At 41.1% G+C, this 17,853-nt stretch overlaps 1 protein-coding gene across 7 annotated transcripts in view; it reads right to left on the bottom strand.

Moving 5' to 3' along the window:
- LOC104016941 (contactin-4) overlaps nt 1–17,853 on the bottom strand; it is a 353,560-nt gene that overhangs the window by 166,229 nt on the left and 169,478 nt on the right. For all 7 annotated transcript variants that reach the window (XM_087743644.1, XM_087743651.1, XM_087743647.1 and 4 more), the window contains one exon: nt 6,112–6,250. In XM_087743644.1, coding sequence (XP_087599770.1) covers nt 6,112–6,166 — 55 coding nt within the window. In that variant the 5' untranslated portion in view covers nt 6,167–6,250. The remainder of the gene's footprint in view (nt 1–6,111; nt 6,251–17,853) is intronic.

Below are 17,853 nucleotides of genomic sequence, written 5' to 3'. Positions count from 1 at the left end.
TTCCCTCCCTGAGGCCCACACCTGCCGCCTGCTGCCTGCGGCTCCGCGCTTTTATAGGCGCCGCGTGCTCGTACGCGCCCCTGTCCGGCCATGCCTGTCGTCCTGATTGGCCCGGGACTGCTTTAAAGGAGATGCGCGTACATGACCAGCTCGCCCTCGGCTAATGGCCGCCTACCCACAAGATGGCACACCCGGGGCGAGGAGTAGGGGGCCCGGGTCACAGCTCTGTCTACAGCATTTGAAAATACAGGAGCTTAAAGTGAACAAAAACCCCTCCGAATAATTCAGGAAAAAACCCAAGTATTAAGGGCAAGCCAGATCTCAACTGCAAAGCCTTCTCCAGTGAGCTTCAGTGACAGCTTTACCGAGTGCCGCAAAGCCAAGGCCTGGGTCCTGTTTGAGAAGTGATTATATTAATGGGAGTCATTCGCTGCTTTATCTGTTCCAAGTGCTATGCAAACATTAATTAGGCAGTTGGGTACAGAAATGCAAAGTGCTGCAGAACTGACCAAAATATAAATTAATTAATTACAGAACTGCAACAGATTAATCATTTTCCAGCTACCCACTAACATCAAAGCACCAGTCATGGGAACTACACGGCACCAGAAAAAACGCTGAACAAATTGAATTGCTGCATCCTTTATAGAAGACCATCATTTAATATGTACAACAGTACTTCTTGGTTTAATTATTTATATTCACACATTAAATTAGCAGAATTTCTTTTGTACGTAACCTACATCTGCTTGTATAGAAGCATGAATTCAAATAGGCCTGTGAATATTCATCTTTGTATGAATTTTGAGTTTTAATTTTTCACAAGAGCTGGATGCCCGATTTCATTGGAATGTATTGGTAGAAATTACGGTGATTTTGAAAACACTTGACTATATATTTTTTTTCTCCCCACGAATTACATAGCCATGCTGTAAATATTCTGGTCTGAACCACTGCTGAGGTATTGGTTATGCTGTATCAGCATGTGACAAAAAGAGAGAGAATGCCTGGACAGGCAGTTATAAGAATATTTTCCTGCAAAAAACAGTCCTGGGAAAAAAACAAAAAACAAACAAACCCACATTGAAAATAAGCTCTAGAGAAATATTTATCTTTTTTTTTCTGACTTCTGCTATCGTGTGCATATTTCTAGATTAGAAAACGGCATTTTGCAGCAGATAAAAGGTGAAACAATGCTTTTGTTCCACCTTAATCAAAAATATGATAGAATTTGATATTGAAAAATATGATGCTGTCCCTGGATTTGAAGAATTAAGTGCGGGTGATGCTGGGATATCATGACACCAATAACAGGCTTCCCTATACTGACAGCCAGCAAAAAGCCCATTGATAAATACCACTCTAACCCCTGGTTCTGATGGCTGAAACAATGTATAAATGTTGTACGTGGGGTCTTCTCTATATTAATTCATCTTACCTTTTCAGATGTGAGAGGCAATACGGCCAATATCTAATTCTGGGTACCTGGACAATTGTGAAACTCCAGCTTTTCATGTAATGGAGTGTAGACATGTACAGAAATTGCGGGGTGACCTATACAAACCACTCTGGGGGAGCAACACAGGTATTTCTAACTTTCAGGATCACCTTCCATGTTCCACCAAAAACTGCCAGAAATCTTTGTGCAGCCCATTTAATCTGTTGCAAAGCAAAGGCTTACACAGCTGGGGGGTTTTGTGAAGAAGCCAATTTAGCAGAGAGAAAGAACAGTGTTTCCTTATTCATTCACATCAGTGTAAAACAAATACTAGAGTCAGTATTTTGGCTTGTGCTTTCTGGAGCTAGTTCAGTCACCCCTCCAGGAGCATTGAACGGATACAGCTGCAACAGCACTTTCCCTTTGACAAAACAAACTTGTTGAAACAGAAGCATTATTATAGACCTACAAGGCAAATTCGCTTATTGAAGCTATTGTGTTTACGTGGTGCTTGCTACGAAAAAAGGAGGGCCAGTGTTGCTGGCTGGTGTGTGTGTTGTGAGCACAGATCTTTCTTTTTAAATGGCAAGAACGAGCAGAAGGCCAGAAACCAAAGCTTCCAAGAAAAAGCTGAGACAGAGATCAGGGGCAGGAGAGCAAGCCAGACTCCAACCACACGCATGACACAGCAGAGCATAAACACTTCTCAAAAGCTACTAGGTTCTTTTCTGTTTTCTTTCAAAACATGAGTGGATATTCACGGGTTAAATTACATTATAAAATATGCATACACACACTCACAAGGCTAACGCGTCTATGCGACTGCAGCTCATTAACATGCAAATATGACTTCAACAGTGAAACTGGCACAGGAAGTTAATGAGGCAAAGAATTGCACAAGAGTCACAAAAATACAGAACTTTTCCTTTCATTCTTGTCCAGCACACTACAGGCATACAGCCTATGTCCCATCTTCATTAACATGTGTTGGTTTGGCTCATCCTGTGCAATGTCTTTTTTTTCCCCATTGCTGTTCCCAGGCTGTACACAAATGTGCTTCAGGGTATACGATAGCTATGTGGGGCTGCCCAAGAGAGAGCATTTGTTAACAAAGTCATGATTTAAAGAGCTGTGTGTTATTTTTCACAGCCTATTCTGCCTCTCATCTTACTCTCCAAAACTTAAAACTATCACCACCACAACTGCTATTTAAAGGAATCTGACAGCCCTAACAAATCAGAGTTATTTGGCACCAAAGGAATAATTTGCAGTTATTGCTTCCCAGAGCTGACACCTGAAGAAAAGACTCCTGAAAATATAATCAGAAACCCTGAATTAATACACATCAACTACTGAGTCCAAAGAAAGCATCGTGAGTTTTTATCAGTACGACCTCGGAACAACCAGCGAGAAAAGTAGTCTGAAAGACACGGTGCCAGGTTGGGTGATGGGTTGAAAGGGGGTGGTAAGCTCAGAAAGACCTTTAGCAGTGCTGCTGCCTTTTTGAGGGAGGCTGGATAGCTCCCAAATTTATTAGTAGATTTGCACCTCTGGGTAGCTGGTTTAACTGTGTCCTGGGATTGATGTAGCTTTCTATCCGAGTGTTTTATCCTGCTGTGAAGAACTGTAATATCTGAACACCCAGTACGTAAAATCAATAGCAATATCCCATGCGGACTGTGAACAGCTCTGGCACGTCTTTCTTCTCCTGGCACGTTGGCAGTGGCGGATAACTGGTACCCTTAACGACACGTTTGGATACTCCAAGTGCTTTGAGTTTGACAGCTGTTTAATGGCTTGAATGATACGAGTTTGTAAGTTTTCATGCAATTTCTAGAGAACAGATGTTCATTTAGGAAGCACACACACACAAAAAAGGCCCAAGTAGCTGCTGGGACTGGCAGTAGCTGGAGCCCCCCAGCTGTCCCTGAAGGGGCACTGGGGCTGCTGCCGCACAGGGATGGTGGGGCCGCTAGCCTCCATGGGGAGTTTTGACAGGGCAACACACAAAAAGCTCCTCCTCCACCAGCTGTGCTGCTCTCTGTGGCAGAGACAAAGAGTGACACCTGGGCTATGTGTCTGACACTGATGACAAGAACTAAATACAAGTATTCAGTTGTCAAGTTTATGCACACAATGCATCCTATTTTTACCTCTTTTTTTTTTTCTTTATATAATTCAATTATTAACCTTTTTTCCCAAGGATGGGCCAATGGTTTGATCAACATGAAAATAAAATATTACTTCTTAACTTTTTTTTAAAGTTAGAATTTAAGGAGAGTTTCAGAGAAGAGCAATGACTATCTATTGTAGACAGAAGGAAAGTTTCCATCCCTCCTGGATAGCCTCGAAGCAGAGCCACCGTGCAGGGCAGTGGGAGGAGCGGTGCCCCAGGAGAAGCGGGCAGCCTCAGGCTCCCCCACGCCTCCCTGCTGCTGGGCAGGACACAGCTTGGGAAGCTACCAGTCTCCTCTGAGCTTTTTCCTTGGGATCAACAGCTGAAGTTCTCCAAGAGCAGCATAATTACCAGCAGGGGCAAACACGCCTCCTGAAACTAGGTCAGAAAAAAAAAAAAGTAGAACATAAAAATAAAAAAATTAAGAAGGCCTGAAGGCTTAGTCTATGAACTTTTGTTTTACAGCTTTGTGCCTTTTGCATGGATCTGCTAAATAGCAACTACTAAAATTAACTACTTTATGGTCACCTCCTCCCACCTTGCAGAGCGTATCGATGCAGAACAAGATGATATAAGGTGTCCAGTACAGTTTCCTCCTTAACTTCAGAATATTTAACAGCCAGATCTGAATGTGTTCACATAGTCCATAATATCACAGTGCTACGGAAAACACTCACACAGGTCCGGGAAGCATCCCGAGCGCATTAGCTAACAGCACTACACCCAAACAAGTTAGCCCTGCTTCGTGGTACAGCAAAATCCCTTCCGTGGCTACAGCCAGCTCGTACAACATCGCAGGCAGACACAGAAACTTCCAAATTTAAGTCTTGTCAAAAGAAGTTGGCCCAAACCTCTACGCAACTATGTCCTTCAGCAAAATGAAACAATTTCCTCACTGATCACCGAATATAAAACGCGCACAAAACTTTTGGCACTCCTCTCCCCATAACTCTATTAATCTCCGTCAGCAGGACAGAGAAACTGATGCCATGCCCTGAAGATTTTCAGCGCACTGCAAAGATGAGGAAAAAACGCTGTTGCAGAATAGCATGGGGAAAGCCAGTGCTAATGAGGTGCATTTTTCTAAAAAACAGATGTAAAAGATAAGGACAACTCCCCCAAACACATTCTCCTGAAACTTTGCTGACTGTAGACATTTTGCAATAGATGTTTTAAGTATAGAAATTACAATAAGAAAATATTTTGCATGCTTTTGTTTTCCCACTCTTTTGTTTATTTGCTTAAAATAAAGGATCATACTTCATGTATTCCCGCAGCCTAACTTCTCTAGGGTTGCAATTCGTGAAACACGTGTGGCACTGCATTGCAGAATCTCTCTGCATCCAATTTTCTGCCAGCTCAGAAACTGTCATAGCACATTTAGAAAGGCTTGGAACCAAATTTCAAAAATAGGTACCCGTAAGTACCGGAATAAAAGTGGCTTTATGTTCAGTAGAGCTAAGCAGAAGAAAGTAAACACTATTATAAGTAGTTTGCTATTACCTAAAATGCTGAAAAAGTACCCTGACGATGTGCACATATAAAAGGGAAGAAGGCACAAGTTACTAAACAAAGCAGTAAAACATTCTGAGTGCCAAGCGGCAGATAACTTAGAGCAATCCAGATGAACACCAAGGTGACATAAACATGAATTAAAACCTAATACCCCCCCTCAGAAAAAAATACATGTTAAAGAATAATAATGCCAATTCAAGGAGGAAATAATCAACAATGGCTGAACGGCAAAGAAAGAGAGACTCAAAATAGACATCGACAGCCCTGGTGCGATTGCAGCACCCGCTCTGCCCACGGGGCGCAGAGGCACAAGTGGAGCGACGCGAGCCCGGTTCCCCCAGCTCACCAAGCAGCAGCCGACAAGCAACTCCGTGCGTGTGAGAAGGGCAGCAAAGCTTTGGTGCAGGCTTTGCTGACCCTCTGCAAATCTGAAGTGTCTTCCAAGAACTGTTTCAGCTCTAGGAAAAAGGCACATTCCTCAGAAATTTCATTTTGCTGGGAATGCTCAGAACACATTGCAAGTCTCAGGGAAGAAAAAGTTAAACTAAGGGCAGTTACAGAAGACGGTTATATCACTGAAATATGTTATTCTAATTATTTGTTAAATGGAGCGAGGTCTTAGCTGTAACATAACACCATTTTAATGGGATTTAAAGCTATACTCCACGTAGGTTTAATTGAGCATTGAAATGCTTAGCACAGAACAAGGGAAAACAACTTTCATCAACAGCAACTTTGAACTGGAAATGGGCAGAGAAGACCTTTGAAACATTGCATTTTTGCTGTGGAGATACTGAACAACAGCAAAAGGAGCTTGTTAAGAGTGTCAGCTTGATCTGTTCAGCAACGTTTCATAATGCCGGTTATGGAGCAGGGACTTATTTTGCCGTTTTATCACTGGCATATAAAATGCAGTGCACTTTTGCATTAGCGTGAAACACAGTGGCATTCTTAAATCAGAAGTTTTAAAACTACACTTTACCTGCAAGGCACACCATGAATGATTGCAACACGAGCAGTTCCCATAGCAACCTCATCTTCAGCTTCCCGGGTCAGAGGAGATGAGTCCGGTAACTAGAGAAGAGAATGGAGCTCCTTGGAAATTTTAGGCAACCTTTAATCTGTAAAAGAGAAAAGACAGATTACAAGGAGACTCAGGATTGCTGCTCCTTCTGTTTCTGACAGCTTGCTTTTCTTTCCAGGAAAGTTGCATCTGAAGACCAACAAAGAAACTTTTTTAAACATTTCATTCAAAATCACTCTGAGGAATGATTTGCAAATTTGGTTTACTCTGCAAGTTCTACTAACAATCTTCTTTTGTTCTTCTTCAGATCAACGCTCTAGATCTGAAGAAGAAAAAAAGAAGATCATCAGTAGAAATGCACAGAAACTTGCAGAAATGCACAGAAATTTGCAAAAGTAAGGGTCTATGTACGCTGGGTACCAGATGAGGATTATGAGTTGTAAGCCCATATCTGCATCTTCCACTTGGGTGTTGTGAGATTTCATTTGTCTCTCAGTTCTGTCATCAGCAGATTCACTCACTGCCTCTCGGGTAATCTGAAGTGTAATTAGTTAACTCTGTAGATCACAGTTAAGAGGAAGGTTATGAGAATTACTCTCACTTTTCTCTCCAAACATCATCCGCTACGTGAAGGACACCATGTCTGCAAGGTGACACTTTCTAGGAAATGTTCCCACCCTGCTCAGGAAAGGGGGATACTTTTCCCTTTTCACCCTCATTCCCATTCCTCTAAAATTCTGCAACACCCTCTCCCCCCCGACCCCCCTCAAAAAAAACCCCAAACATCTCCAGGTAAAACCTATCTTTTCCTCACACTCTATTACAACTTGTAAATAGTTAAAATTTGTAAGCAGGCAATCTGAAGACTTTCTCAGCTTATCACTGCAAAGTAACCCCTGTGCCATGCAACCCAAGGGAGGGGGAAGAATGCCTCCTTTTATGAAAGGAACCTTCTCCAGAACAGGAATTTAAATATTAAAAATAAATAAATCAAGTCAGACACACATTCTTATAATTTATTCATATCACTGAAGGCTGGAAGTTAAGGGGCCTTCGTGCTTACAAGACAAACTGCATGACTAATAGCATACAAAGGGGTATCATGAGAGGTCTCTGCTTGCTTTTGTGAGTTAAAATTTATAAGATTCTTCTAATAAAGTCAGGTTCAATGCACTGAGAAGACTAAGAATCTTTATCTTCTGATCTGAAGAAGCAACTTTGAAGGGTGTAGAGATTAATTGAATATATTCATCTATTCTCACACAGACTGATTAGGCTAGCTGGGGGTTAGCAGGAAGGACTAATCAATGAAAACTAATAACGTCTTAAGTGAATGATTAGAGTATTCATTATTAATTTTTGAAGGAAAATGTCACCATAGACCTTTATATTGATTGACATAGTTAAGCAGTTACTCTCTGCATCTATAGTGAACTCAAGAAATGTATTTTTTTACCCTCTGTGGTCTTGATACATGGACAAATACTATTTTTCCTCTAAGCACCAAATTCTGTTGGTTGCAACTGCACCTATACAAGAGATTTCTACCAAAGGCAAGCCACTTTTGGTTTTACACTAGTTTAAGCGAGATTTGCGATAAATCTTGTATTCACCAGCAGCTTCTGAAATTCTTCTGTGTTCTCGTTTTCCCACGTATTATTCCCATCAATAAGCCCATCGTGTCACTTAAAAGGCTTCTCTTCATTACACTGCAATGCAATGGTTTACGATTGTTCTCCTCACTCTCTGCAATAAGCTACGTGGGACTGAAACAGAACAATCACTTACAGCCTTTGATACCTAATTAAAAACACAAGAGGTATAGCACTTATCAACTTAACCTACTGCCAGGAACCCATCTAAAGCACCCGCAGACCCGTCTGCGAGCTGCCAGCATGCGGAAGAGCTGACCAAAATGACTCCTGCCATGTGGATTAATAACAACAGCACTTGGCTTTTCAGCTGTCTGTAAGCAGTGCCGGTGGCAAGAAAATATAGTATCTGCCTTTTGGTTAAAAAACCTAGGAATATAAAACCCCAGATCCGTCCAAAGTCATGCAAAATGCCTCTATTCTATGGGCTTTGAGGATGGTGCTTCTGGAGACTTGATGGAGATGAGGGACAATTCTTCAGAGTACCATGGAGGTCGCTGTCCCATTTGCAGGTACCAAGGCTGTTTGCATCCCATCCCTGACACTCCTTTCAAACCAGGATTGTTGTTTTGGTATTTTATTCCCTAGTATTCCACAGATGCAAGAAAATTCTTGGATAGTCTTTAGTTCATTACTCCTCCCCACTGCAACTTCTCTTACTAGAACTTCTCCTGACTCACCCCTTCGGGAAAAATTCTGTCTACTTTGAGGTTTTTGCAAACTGATTCCCCCCCCCCGCCCCCCCCCCCCGGAAATCATGCTTCTCTAAGCATTTTAAAAACTAATACAAAACATTTCAAAATTATTAATGTGCATTAGTTTTTAGCTTGTAAGGGCATTAAAAATAGCAGGCTCTTTCTTTCGTCCTAAGATGTTTTGACACAATCACTGGGTCTTACTTTCAGCCTAAAATAAAAGCTATGCTAAAAATACACATTTTTAGTACTCAGCACATTTAATTATTAAGTCCAGTGAAAAAGCTGAAAGTCTTCCCTATTACTTTGTTATTCAAAACGTACTCTGGAGAACCAGCAGATATCAGAGGGTCATGCATGACCTTCACAGAAAAATTTTCAGCTATATGAATAGAAACAGTCGCTTCTGATATTGACGAGCTGTCTATACATGGGACAGACTCCCATTGGTATGTCCATCGATGTTAATGGAAATTCCGCGCACTTAGAGCCAAAGTATATACCCTGTAATAATCACCTTAGAATATACTCCTAGAAGAGGCTCTAGCATGTATCATTTTCTAAATATATGGAATAGTACCACATTGCTACTGCTGGATTAATATCAAAGCTTCAGAAGCACCATCTCCCTGGTGCTCCATAACAGCCCTCCCAGGAGCACCCCTGAAAATAGGCAGCTGGAGACACGGCTGCCAGCTGAGCCCTGGCCCGGCACAGCCACACACCAGCCCACGCCCTGACTTTTACTGATACATCCCCTAACATGGGCTAATATGTTACAGAAAGTTTCGCAAAGAGCAATGATGCCTGTCTTAGCATAAAAAGTAGTGAAAAGTAAATTAGATGATTGCCCTTAAAAATATTTTCCTAAGGTTAAAATATGGTGGCATTCAAGATACAGCTGCATTTTCATTTCTCATGATAGTTCCCTATTTCACATGTGAATGAGTCCAATCTTCAAAACGTTTTCCTGTAAACATAGCTGCTATTCATATCAGCAGGCCCATTGTTCAGAGCTGTGTAAAAACTGTCGAAACACGTTGACTTTTTATGGCAACAACTTGAGGAAAGGCAACATTTGTGCATGAGCAAAAGATATGTAATTGAAAAGATCCTTCCCATTTCTAAATGTTTTCTGACTATAAAATCCCAGGGGGTTTTGCACTGCTTCTGAAGGAGAATATGAGAGGCCTGAAAACTTGTGAAGTTTAATATTTTATTTCCAGAAGGAAGCGTGTGTAGTTTCAGCACTATACAAGTTATTTTTTCAAGATGAAAATGAGATAGCTGTGCTTCAGTTTGGAAATGCATCCCATTAGGAAACCTAGTGCCAACACACATGTGCAGATGTCTTTTTAACTTTACTTTTGGCAATGCATCCATTGCAAATTCTTTTGAAAGGCACCTTTGTTTGTAATTGGATTCTGACAAAGAAAGTTGACTCTAAGAGCTCTGACTGCAATCGGGTATGAGGAAAAAAAAAAAGATGCATGCAGTAGAAATCTCCGTGGTGAATTTTTCTGAGTTAGGCATGGCTCTTTGTCAGTAATTCCGTTTGGATGTTTAATGATTAGCACTTCTGAAAAAACCAAAATAGAAATAGAAAACCTAAGGCTAACGTATAGAGATGCATTCAGAACGCAAAAAAATACTTTTGTAGATATGATTTGCAGTGTATGAACTCCCAATTTTGTGGATGTTCTGAAGGAAAATTTGCAAAACATTCCTGAAACCCCCAAGTAGTGCAGCAGTAGCAGCAGCAGCAAGAAGCAAGCCTTAGCAATCATCTCACGTTTTTCTACTGCACATCGGTGTGCTGCACAGTGCCAATTCTGCTAATCTCCAAAATAAATCACTGTTAATGAAGCATGCTGCCCATACAGACAGCAACAGGCATCTTTTAATCACCTCAACAAAGGAAGAGCTAAGGGTAAATACAAAACACTCTGAGCACCAACATGCAAGTTGTTGGATTTAAGGTGGTGCCTACCCTCCAACTGTCACAGATCTGACCTGAGGGCAAGAGCAAGCATCCGATGTGAATTCACTACTTTCCTGAACAGCAACATTAATTCATCGTGCCAAAACCTCCAAAGACTTACCAAGCTTTTTAAATGGAAGTATAGTATCATAAAAATAATCTTCAGGCTTGGATGCGGAAGAGAGAACCGAGCTGTTGGTTACCTGACTGCTGCCTGGTTACACAGAACTTGGGACCGTACAGCTTCTGAGAGCACAAAACATTTGCATGTCTAAGAATATGGCAAACGTATGCAAGAACACCTACGTTGGATGCATATTGCAGAGCTCAAGTCTAGAAAGACCAGTCCCAGGGAAAACCTGAGCACAGAGGTTTAGCATAACCTCAAATTCATCTCATCTACACAAGAAAGGTAGAAAATAAGCCACAGAAAGTTTTCTGAGATTCAAAAGAAACCCTTTTCCCTAACATGAAGATACCTTCTTCTAATATACACACACAAAAAGATCTATATCCATCAAAGATGTGATTGCTAGGTGCTTCCCAAGTCTTAGGAACATAACTAAAAAGTCTGCAAAGCTAGACCAAAATGCCATTATCCATTTCCATCTCTCCAAACACACTTTCCAGAAGTCCACAGACTTCACAGACCCGGCAGTGCAAGAGTAAGTCCTGTTTTTGGAAAAGACACTATAACACGTGTTCATTTAAGCTTTTAACACTTAAAGAGCAGCATTAACAGTGAAATATTGAAAAGGAAATGGTTAGTTGCAAGTGAAATTATTAACTTTAGAATATTTTAAACTCTTTACTTGAACTTCTGATTCTTGACCCTTCCATACCACATTCAATGGACAACACAGCCATTTTTGTCAAAATACCTGCAATGAAATGGACTGGCCATCAGTTCCTTTAGAGTCCCCAAATACTCTAAAGAACAAGGCATCCTCTCTGGAAAGAAACATACATGAAACCCCAGTGTTAGCTGGTAGCACAGCTCACCTCGTCTTCGTCTGGGTATCTCTGCCACGCTTCCCTCAAATGCTTTTAACGAGGGAGGAATATGAACTTTGGGAAGGTATTAACATCGAAACTCATTTCTCATTCTCACTACCTGGCAGGCAAAATTATCTGCTTATTTTTACAAACAGATACACACACAGGCTGCCTGCATGCAGTCCATTTGTGATTTGAACTAACCCTTGCAGACCTCTTTGCAGGACAGGTGGTTTTTCTATTTTATCACTTCGGAAATTTTCAATTTAGACTTCACCAGAGGCCAATTCTATAACTTCACTGAAGGGTGGATGTAACTGACTGAAAAGCCATAGCTGGAGAGTAATTATTGAAAGTTCAATGCCACAATGAGTCTGTCTTTGTTCTCATGTTTTCCAGTATTTTTATTAACAGCAATAGTGGAAGAGAAGGTGTGCTTATTCAGTCTGCTGGTGACACTAAGAGGCTGCAGGTACCTCTGAGGATGTGAATGTAATTCAAAATCATCTTGACAAATTGGACATAAAACCAGACTAAAACAGAAGGATGGAACTGTGTAAGAGACAAGTGCCGCGCATTGCAGCAAATAGGATGCTGCATTAAATAGCACAAACACATGCCGGGGAGCAGCCAGCTGGGTGATAGCTCTGCACTGATCCACACGTGGCTGAATGTGTCAGCAATGCCCTGTGACTGTGCAAGCAGCAAAAACCCTGTCTGGGATGCATAAACCAGGTTTGCAGGTCCTTTTCATCTGAAAATTCCTGCTAGGTAAGTAAGCTGTCACTCTCCCCAGCACTGGGGGCTCAGATGCAGCGCTACATGTACGCATGTAGCGCTGCATGTCAAGGAAAATTTGCCCCAAACAGAAGCATCCAAAGGAGAACACCACAAAGGATTAGAGGTCTATAAAACATGTCCTATAAATAAAAACCAAATGGAGCTGCTTAGCCTAAAGAATAATGAAGAGGAAAATGCTAACAGTATTAAAACATGTAAAAGACTGTTGGAAATAGAAAGAAATAATTTGTTCCCATGTCCAAAGTGGATGCGACAAGAATGAATATGCAAGAGAGATTAAGGTTAGACTTCAGGAAAAACTTCTTAAGGCTAGCTCAAGCACAGGTATGGGCTGTTTGAATAAGCTGCAGAATATCCATTGCCGATGTTCCTTAGCAATTTGTAAGATAAATTTAAGTCCAGAATGACCTAGATATTGGGGATAGACAGTATGTATTTTGCTTTCAGGAACACCAATATTTGAAAGGGGATGGAGAGAATTCCAAACACGGGAATTCTCCAGTCCCATTGTTGCTGGTTGCAAGGCGAGGTTGTTCCCCATCTGGTTCAGAAACTGGAAGAAAGATAACCTTGAGCCTCCGATAATTAATTGAAAGTGACTCAGGCTGATGTATTGAATGGTAGCACAGAGACATCCTCTATAAATGAAGGTTAAAGAAACTGTTTGGCTTTAGTAAGGGGTCATGGGGCAAAAGCAGTGAGGTTTCTTCCATGTAACAGACAAACAAGGTTTTGCCTAAATTAAAGAAAATTGCTTTAACTGTGAAAGGGGTTAAACAGTATCATTCCAGGGGAGCAGCATGAGGAATTAATTCGTAACAAGGTTGGGGCAGATAGAAAATGCTAACAGCAGTTAGGGAAAGCAGCACGATTAGGCCTTATTCAATGGGACTGCGTCAATAACATCAGCCCATAAGGACGCAAGAATATCCTTCTCACAATTTAGCGTCCAAAAGCAACATGGAAGCTGGACGCCTTTGTGAGCATGTAAGTGTGAGGGGCAGGAATCGCATCATCTGGGGTAAACTAATGAAAAATCAGTGATCCTGGACAAGACGATTCTGAAGGGCTCTGAAGTGTCCAAGATGCTTAAATCATGGGCGGCCTTGGAGCGTGTTGCTCAGAAATAGCTGGTAGCCCGTGCTGCTAGAGAGCATCACCGTGATACATTCCTCCACGAGGCGTCCCGGGTGTGGGCAGCTCCAGTCTCCTGCCAGCCCCCACTCCTGAACACTGGCTGTGGCCCAGATTCAGCAAAGCATCAGTTTTCTAACCCCGATCCAGCCTCTTAATACCCTGTTGAACCTGGGCCTGTGTGTCGGGAGAGGTACAGGCTCTCTTTAGCAGATGAAATCAGTGACCTGCAAAATTGAATGTCCAAAAATAGAAGGTGCCTAAAAGCTGTGTCCCCAACAGTGCAAATCTGCATAATAATACTTTTTTGATATGTGCATTGCTGAATTTTTTCTGATGTGATAGCTGTTGTTATGAGTCCTGAGATAAGTATTGGCCTTCCCTTTTGCATAAGGGAAGAGAAAAGAGAATTTGAAAAGATGGCCTGGGGAGATGAAGGGTAGTGGGAGCGTGCCGGTGGCATCTCTCACCGCGCTCTCCTCGTTCTCACAGCACGTCTGTCAGATCCTGATCTATCTCAAGCTTCTTTGCTGAAATTACCCCTTCTGGATTTGCACTTACACACAATTCACACATTATGAAATATATAGGGCCATATTGTGCCTGATAAAACAAATGACACATACGCAGCATGTTTCTGAGACATGCTTATGATAAATGGGAATGAAATACTTCAAAAAATTAATTAGCTAAAAAAAGACCAAGAAAAACAATGTCACTTTTTACATTGTGTTTCCTCCTTTGGGCACTCACTCACATTCACTAAATAGAGATTTCATTTCACTATATCAAGGAAGTTACAGAACCTCAGCAGATGCAAGTTCCCAAGTCACTCCAGTCATTTATATTTGTCAGGCTGTTGGGTCTTTGGTGTGCACTGTGCCTGAGCCACCTCCTCGCTGCTGTGCACCTGCCACAGCTCGGGCCTCACCCGAGGAGGATGCCGAGGTACACATGCACACGGGAAGCAAGGATTACATCCACCAGATTAAGACAATAAACGTAATTCTAACAATATTAGCAGATTGCTGAAGGAATAACTCACTGAGCACCCCCTGCAGCGAATTACGACCCCTAGAGTTTGAATACAGTTTTTTCGACGTAAGTGTTCTGTAACTTATGCTCATACTATACTTTCCCTACGAAACTGGCTGGTGGGGCCAGCTCCATTAGCAGTGGGGCAGGTAGGAAGAATCCTTGTGGCTGATGTAATAAGCGTATAGAAATAGCTATCACTGACACCATCCATTTCCGACTTGTTAGATTAGAATCTCTTAGAAGCCATATACCTACTTTATCTTTATGCAGAACCTAATGCCACGGCTTAAAACCTGACTAGAGAATCTAGATTATATGAAAATAGCCAGCTAACAACAGACACGCACTCGTTTAACATTTTACTGCGTTGCAGTATTCCCTGCACACCTTTATCACCAGCAAAAACAACTTCATGGAAGCAGCAATCCACCTCAAACACTGCATGTTCCCAGCTGCGTAACATGTCCCTTCGCCTTCTGAACCAGTGAATCAGAGTGCAGTTTTCCACCGAAGAAAAAATGACAGTAATTAAAGCCTTTTAATTACTACCCGCTAACTACCACACATCACCCTATTACAACCCTTACTCTTTGTCTCTTGCCCCCAGGAAACCATCATTGCCCTGAAAAATCTGAATAATTTGTAAGCATAAATCATTTCTAGGTAAGGAGATCTGGGTGACTAAAGGCAAGTCTAAATTAAGGCTACTAGTGTTAATTAGGGGTCACTGTGTATTGTTCTGCCTTTTTTGTGGAATGGATATATTGAGAAACACTCACCTGAGGCAGCACCTACCAGATAACATCCAGCTTTTCTCAACACAGAAAAAGTCCATCACACCACAAACTTGGGAGGCACTTTGCTCAAACCAGGAATAACATTATCATAATAAAAAGCTGCAAGCAGTGAAACTTCATAGTCTGGCATTTTCTACAAATTAGAATTTACTCTATTTTAGAGAGTCTTTTACTGAAGATTGTCTAGAACAGTTACCTTAAAACTCACCAATTTAAAAACAATTCCCAACTTCATGCAGAGTAGAATTTTCAATGCAGTATTTTGCAAGATTAAAATGAATGGCTATCTCATATATCCGAGCAATAAATGATAAACTCTGCATAAATTGCCAGCTTTAGGGATAGCAAAACTAACTTGAAGAGCAAAAGATATCTGAGTTGGTATTCAGTAGGTGCAGCTCTTCTCTCCTGGCCATATCACTGATCCGCCATCAATGGAAATGGTCTATGAAGCCCATTACATGTTCAACTTTTATTTTTTCTTCCTTTTTCTGATAGCAAAGACTGTCAATGAGAGACCTGAATGCAGAGCACAGCACACGACCAAACCTGGCTGCCAGGCAGGACCCTGCAGTCACCTCTGAAGCAAAGCCAGCCCACCCTGGTCTCCAAGCAGCCTCTTTCCACCAGAGAATACAGATGCACTGGCAAACTCCAGGATGCAAAAATAAACTGTCAGCCAAAGTGGGGTGTTACCCTCCATCTGCCTTTTGATCATAAATTTCCTAAAGAAATAAGGGTTAATTTATTGCCATCTCAGTTTGACAGAACGTTGCACCAAAGAAACAAGGCTCAAGGGACTGTGCGCGACAATGAAGTTCCTTTTATCCCTACGTCACTGCTTTCAAGGTAATGAATCAAGACAGTTTCACTCTCTGAACAAAGATAGATAAGTAACATTCAAAGTTATCATTCACTTTTGAATGGGTCCATTCCCAAAATACACATTATCAGAGAGCATTATCTTGTCCAGCAGACAAAAAATGATGCAAAAATATTGAAGATATTTCCATGGTATCTCTAAAATCAGCATCTTAATGACATTTTACTTTTCACTTCTGAAGCATACAAAATAATCCATTTTATTTCAAAGACGAAAGGAGAGCTTTCTCCGTAGGAGTTCCACAGGGGGAATCAAGCGTATTGGACATATGAGCACGTTATGAAGAGCTCTTTGCCTGGTGTGCCGCCTTCCTTCAGCGCTACAAATTGGATGTTTCTTAAGAGTATAAAATGGAACTTAGAAAGGAAAAACAACAAGCAAGTTTATTAACTTTGAAAAGTTGGTAAGAAGCCAGTCTCACACTCAGCGTATTCCTGGGAATGCAGGCTGTCAAAACAACAATTCCCTCATCACCTATTACACTGGCAGAAGGTTTCAAACCCAGATAACTGAGATGCTTGGACCCAGAAATGTTTTAACTGTTTTGTTAAATTCAAAATTCATCTAGGGAAGGAAAAAAAAAGCACCCACCAACCATTCTGATATCCTTGTTACGTGATTATTTAATGTTCTGTTTTCCCTTCGAAGTTTATTTTAAAAGGTTGCCTGGCATTTGAGTGTTTGAAGGGAACTGCTTTCACCCTCCCACTTTTCCAAACACAAGGTTAGGAGCTTAGCACTTTGTTTCTGCTGGGATGCCATTAAAGTTTTACTCCTCTCCGATGAAAAGAAATCCTCCCTGATTTTTCAAACTAGCGGCATCCAGTGAGCCATATACATTATTTCTTACTGACAAAAATAGGCTTCCTACAGCAAGAAGCAGAAGCAGTGGAAGCAGAAGTAAAGAGGGTGGATTTCTCTCTCAGCATTTGCTGGCATATCAGGGCCTAAATTCTAGCTCTTAGGTTAGGGGATCTTTCAAAAAATTAACATGGTCCGAATTAAGGGCTGGGTAAATAATAGCTAAAAGTTTAATATGTCTGAATTTATTAAAAAGTGAAACTTATACTTCGGTGATCTTATTCTGTAACAATTTTAGTGGACTGTGAGGTGGCACTGCAAAATATTTTCCAAAATATTATTTCCAGCTGATAACCCTTTGGTATGTTTATTCAGTTTGAATCTGAAAGATTCGCACAGTCTGGGAAGAGCAATGTCCTAGAATACTTTTGCAGATAATCAAAACAAGTTATGTATCAGCTATTCAAAACAATAACAAAGCTGATCTAAATGATCAGCTACGCATGGTGGACGCCAGAACTGCAAGTGGCTGAGTCCCACTGCCCAGCCCCCGTGACCTGCCACTCATCTGGGATACCACATTCTTAATAATACCCCTCAATTCTTGAACTATGAAAAATTAGTTGCAGAAAACATTTCTCACAGCTTCTTGTTACTCCTATTGCTGTATAAAATATTAAAAATAGATTTTAACCTCAGGCTGGGAAAAATTACATACAGTTCTAAAAGATCCACTGACCTTATTTTGTCATAAATGTACCTCATTCTTCACTCTTTAAAAAAAAATTAAGAGATATATTTATTTTTAATGGCCCTGTCTAGCATTATCTGTACAATTATTTTATTCAAGTAGCAATACAATACAAATCAACCATGTACAAAATCTATTTTTTTTTTTAATTGCTGGCAGTAAGTAGAACCA

Source organism: Nipponia nippon, unplaced genomic scaffold (assembly GCF_047370975.1).
Source record: "Nipponia nippon isolate SJK-2023a ecotype South Korea unplaced genomic scaffold, ASM4737097v1 scaffold_9, whole genome shotgun sequence".
In the NCBI taxonomy this organism is placed as follows: domain Eukaryota; kingdom Metazoa; phylum Chordata; class Aves; order Pelecaniformes; family Threskiornithidae; genus Nipponia; species Nipponia nippon.
This window is presented reverse-complemented; position numbering and strand designations above follow the sequence as displayed.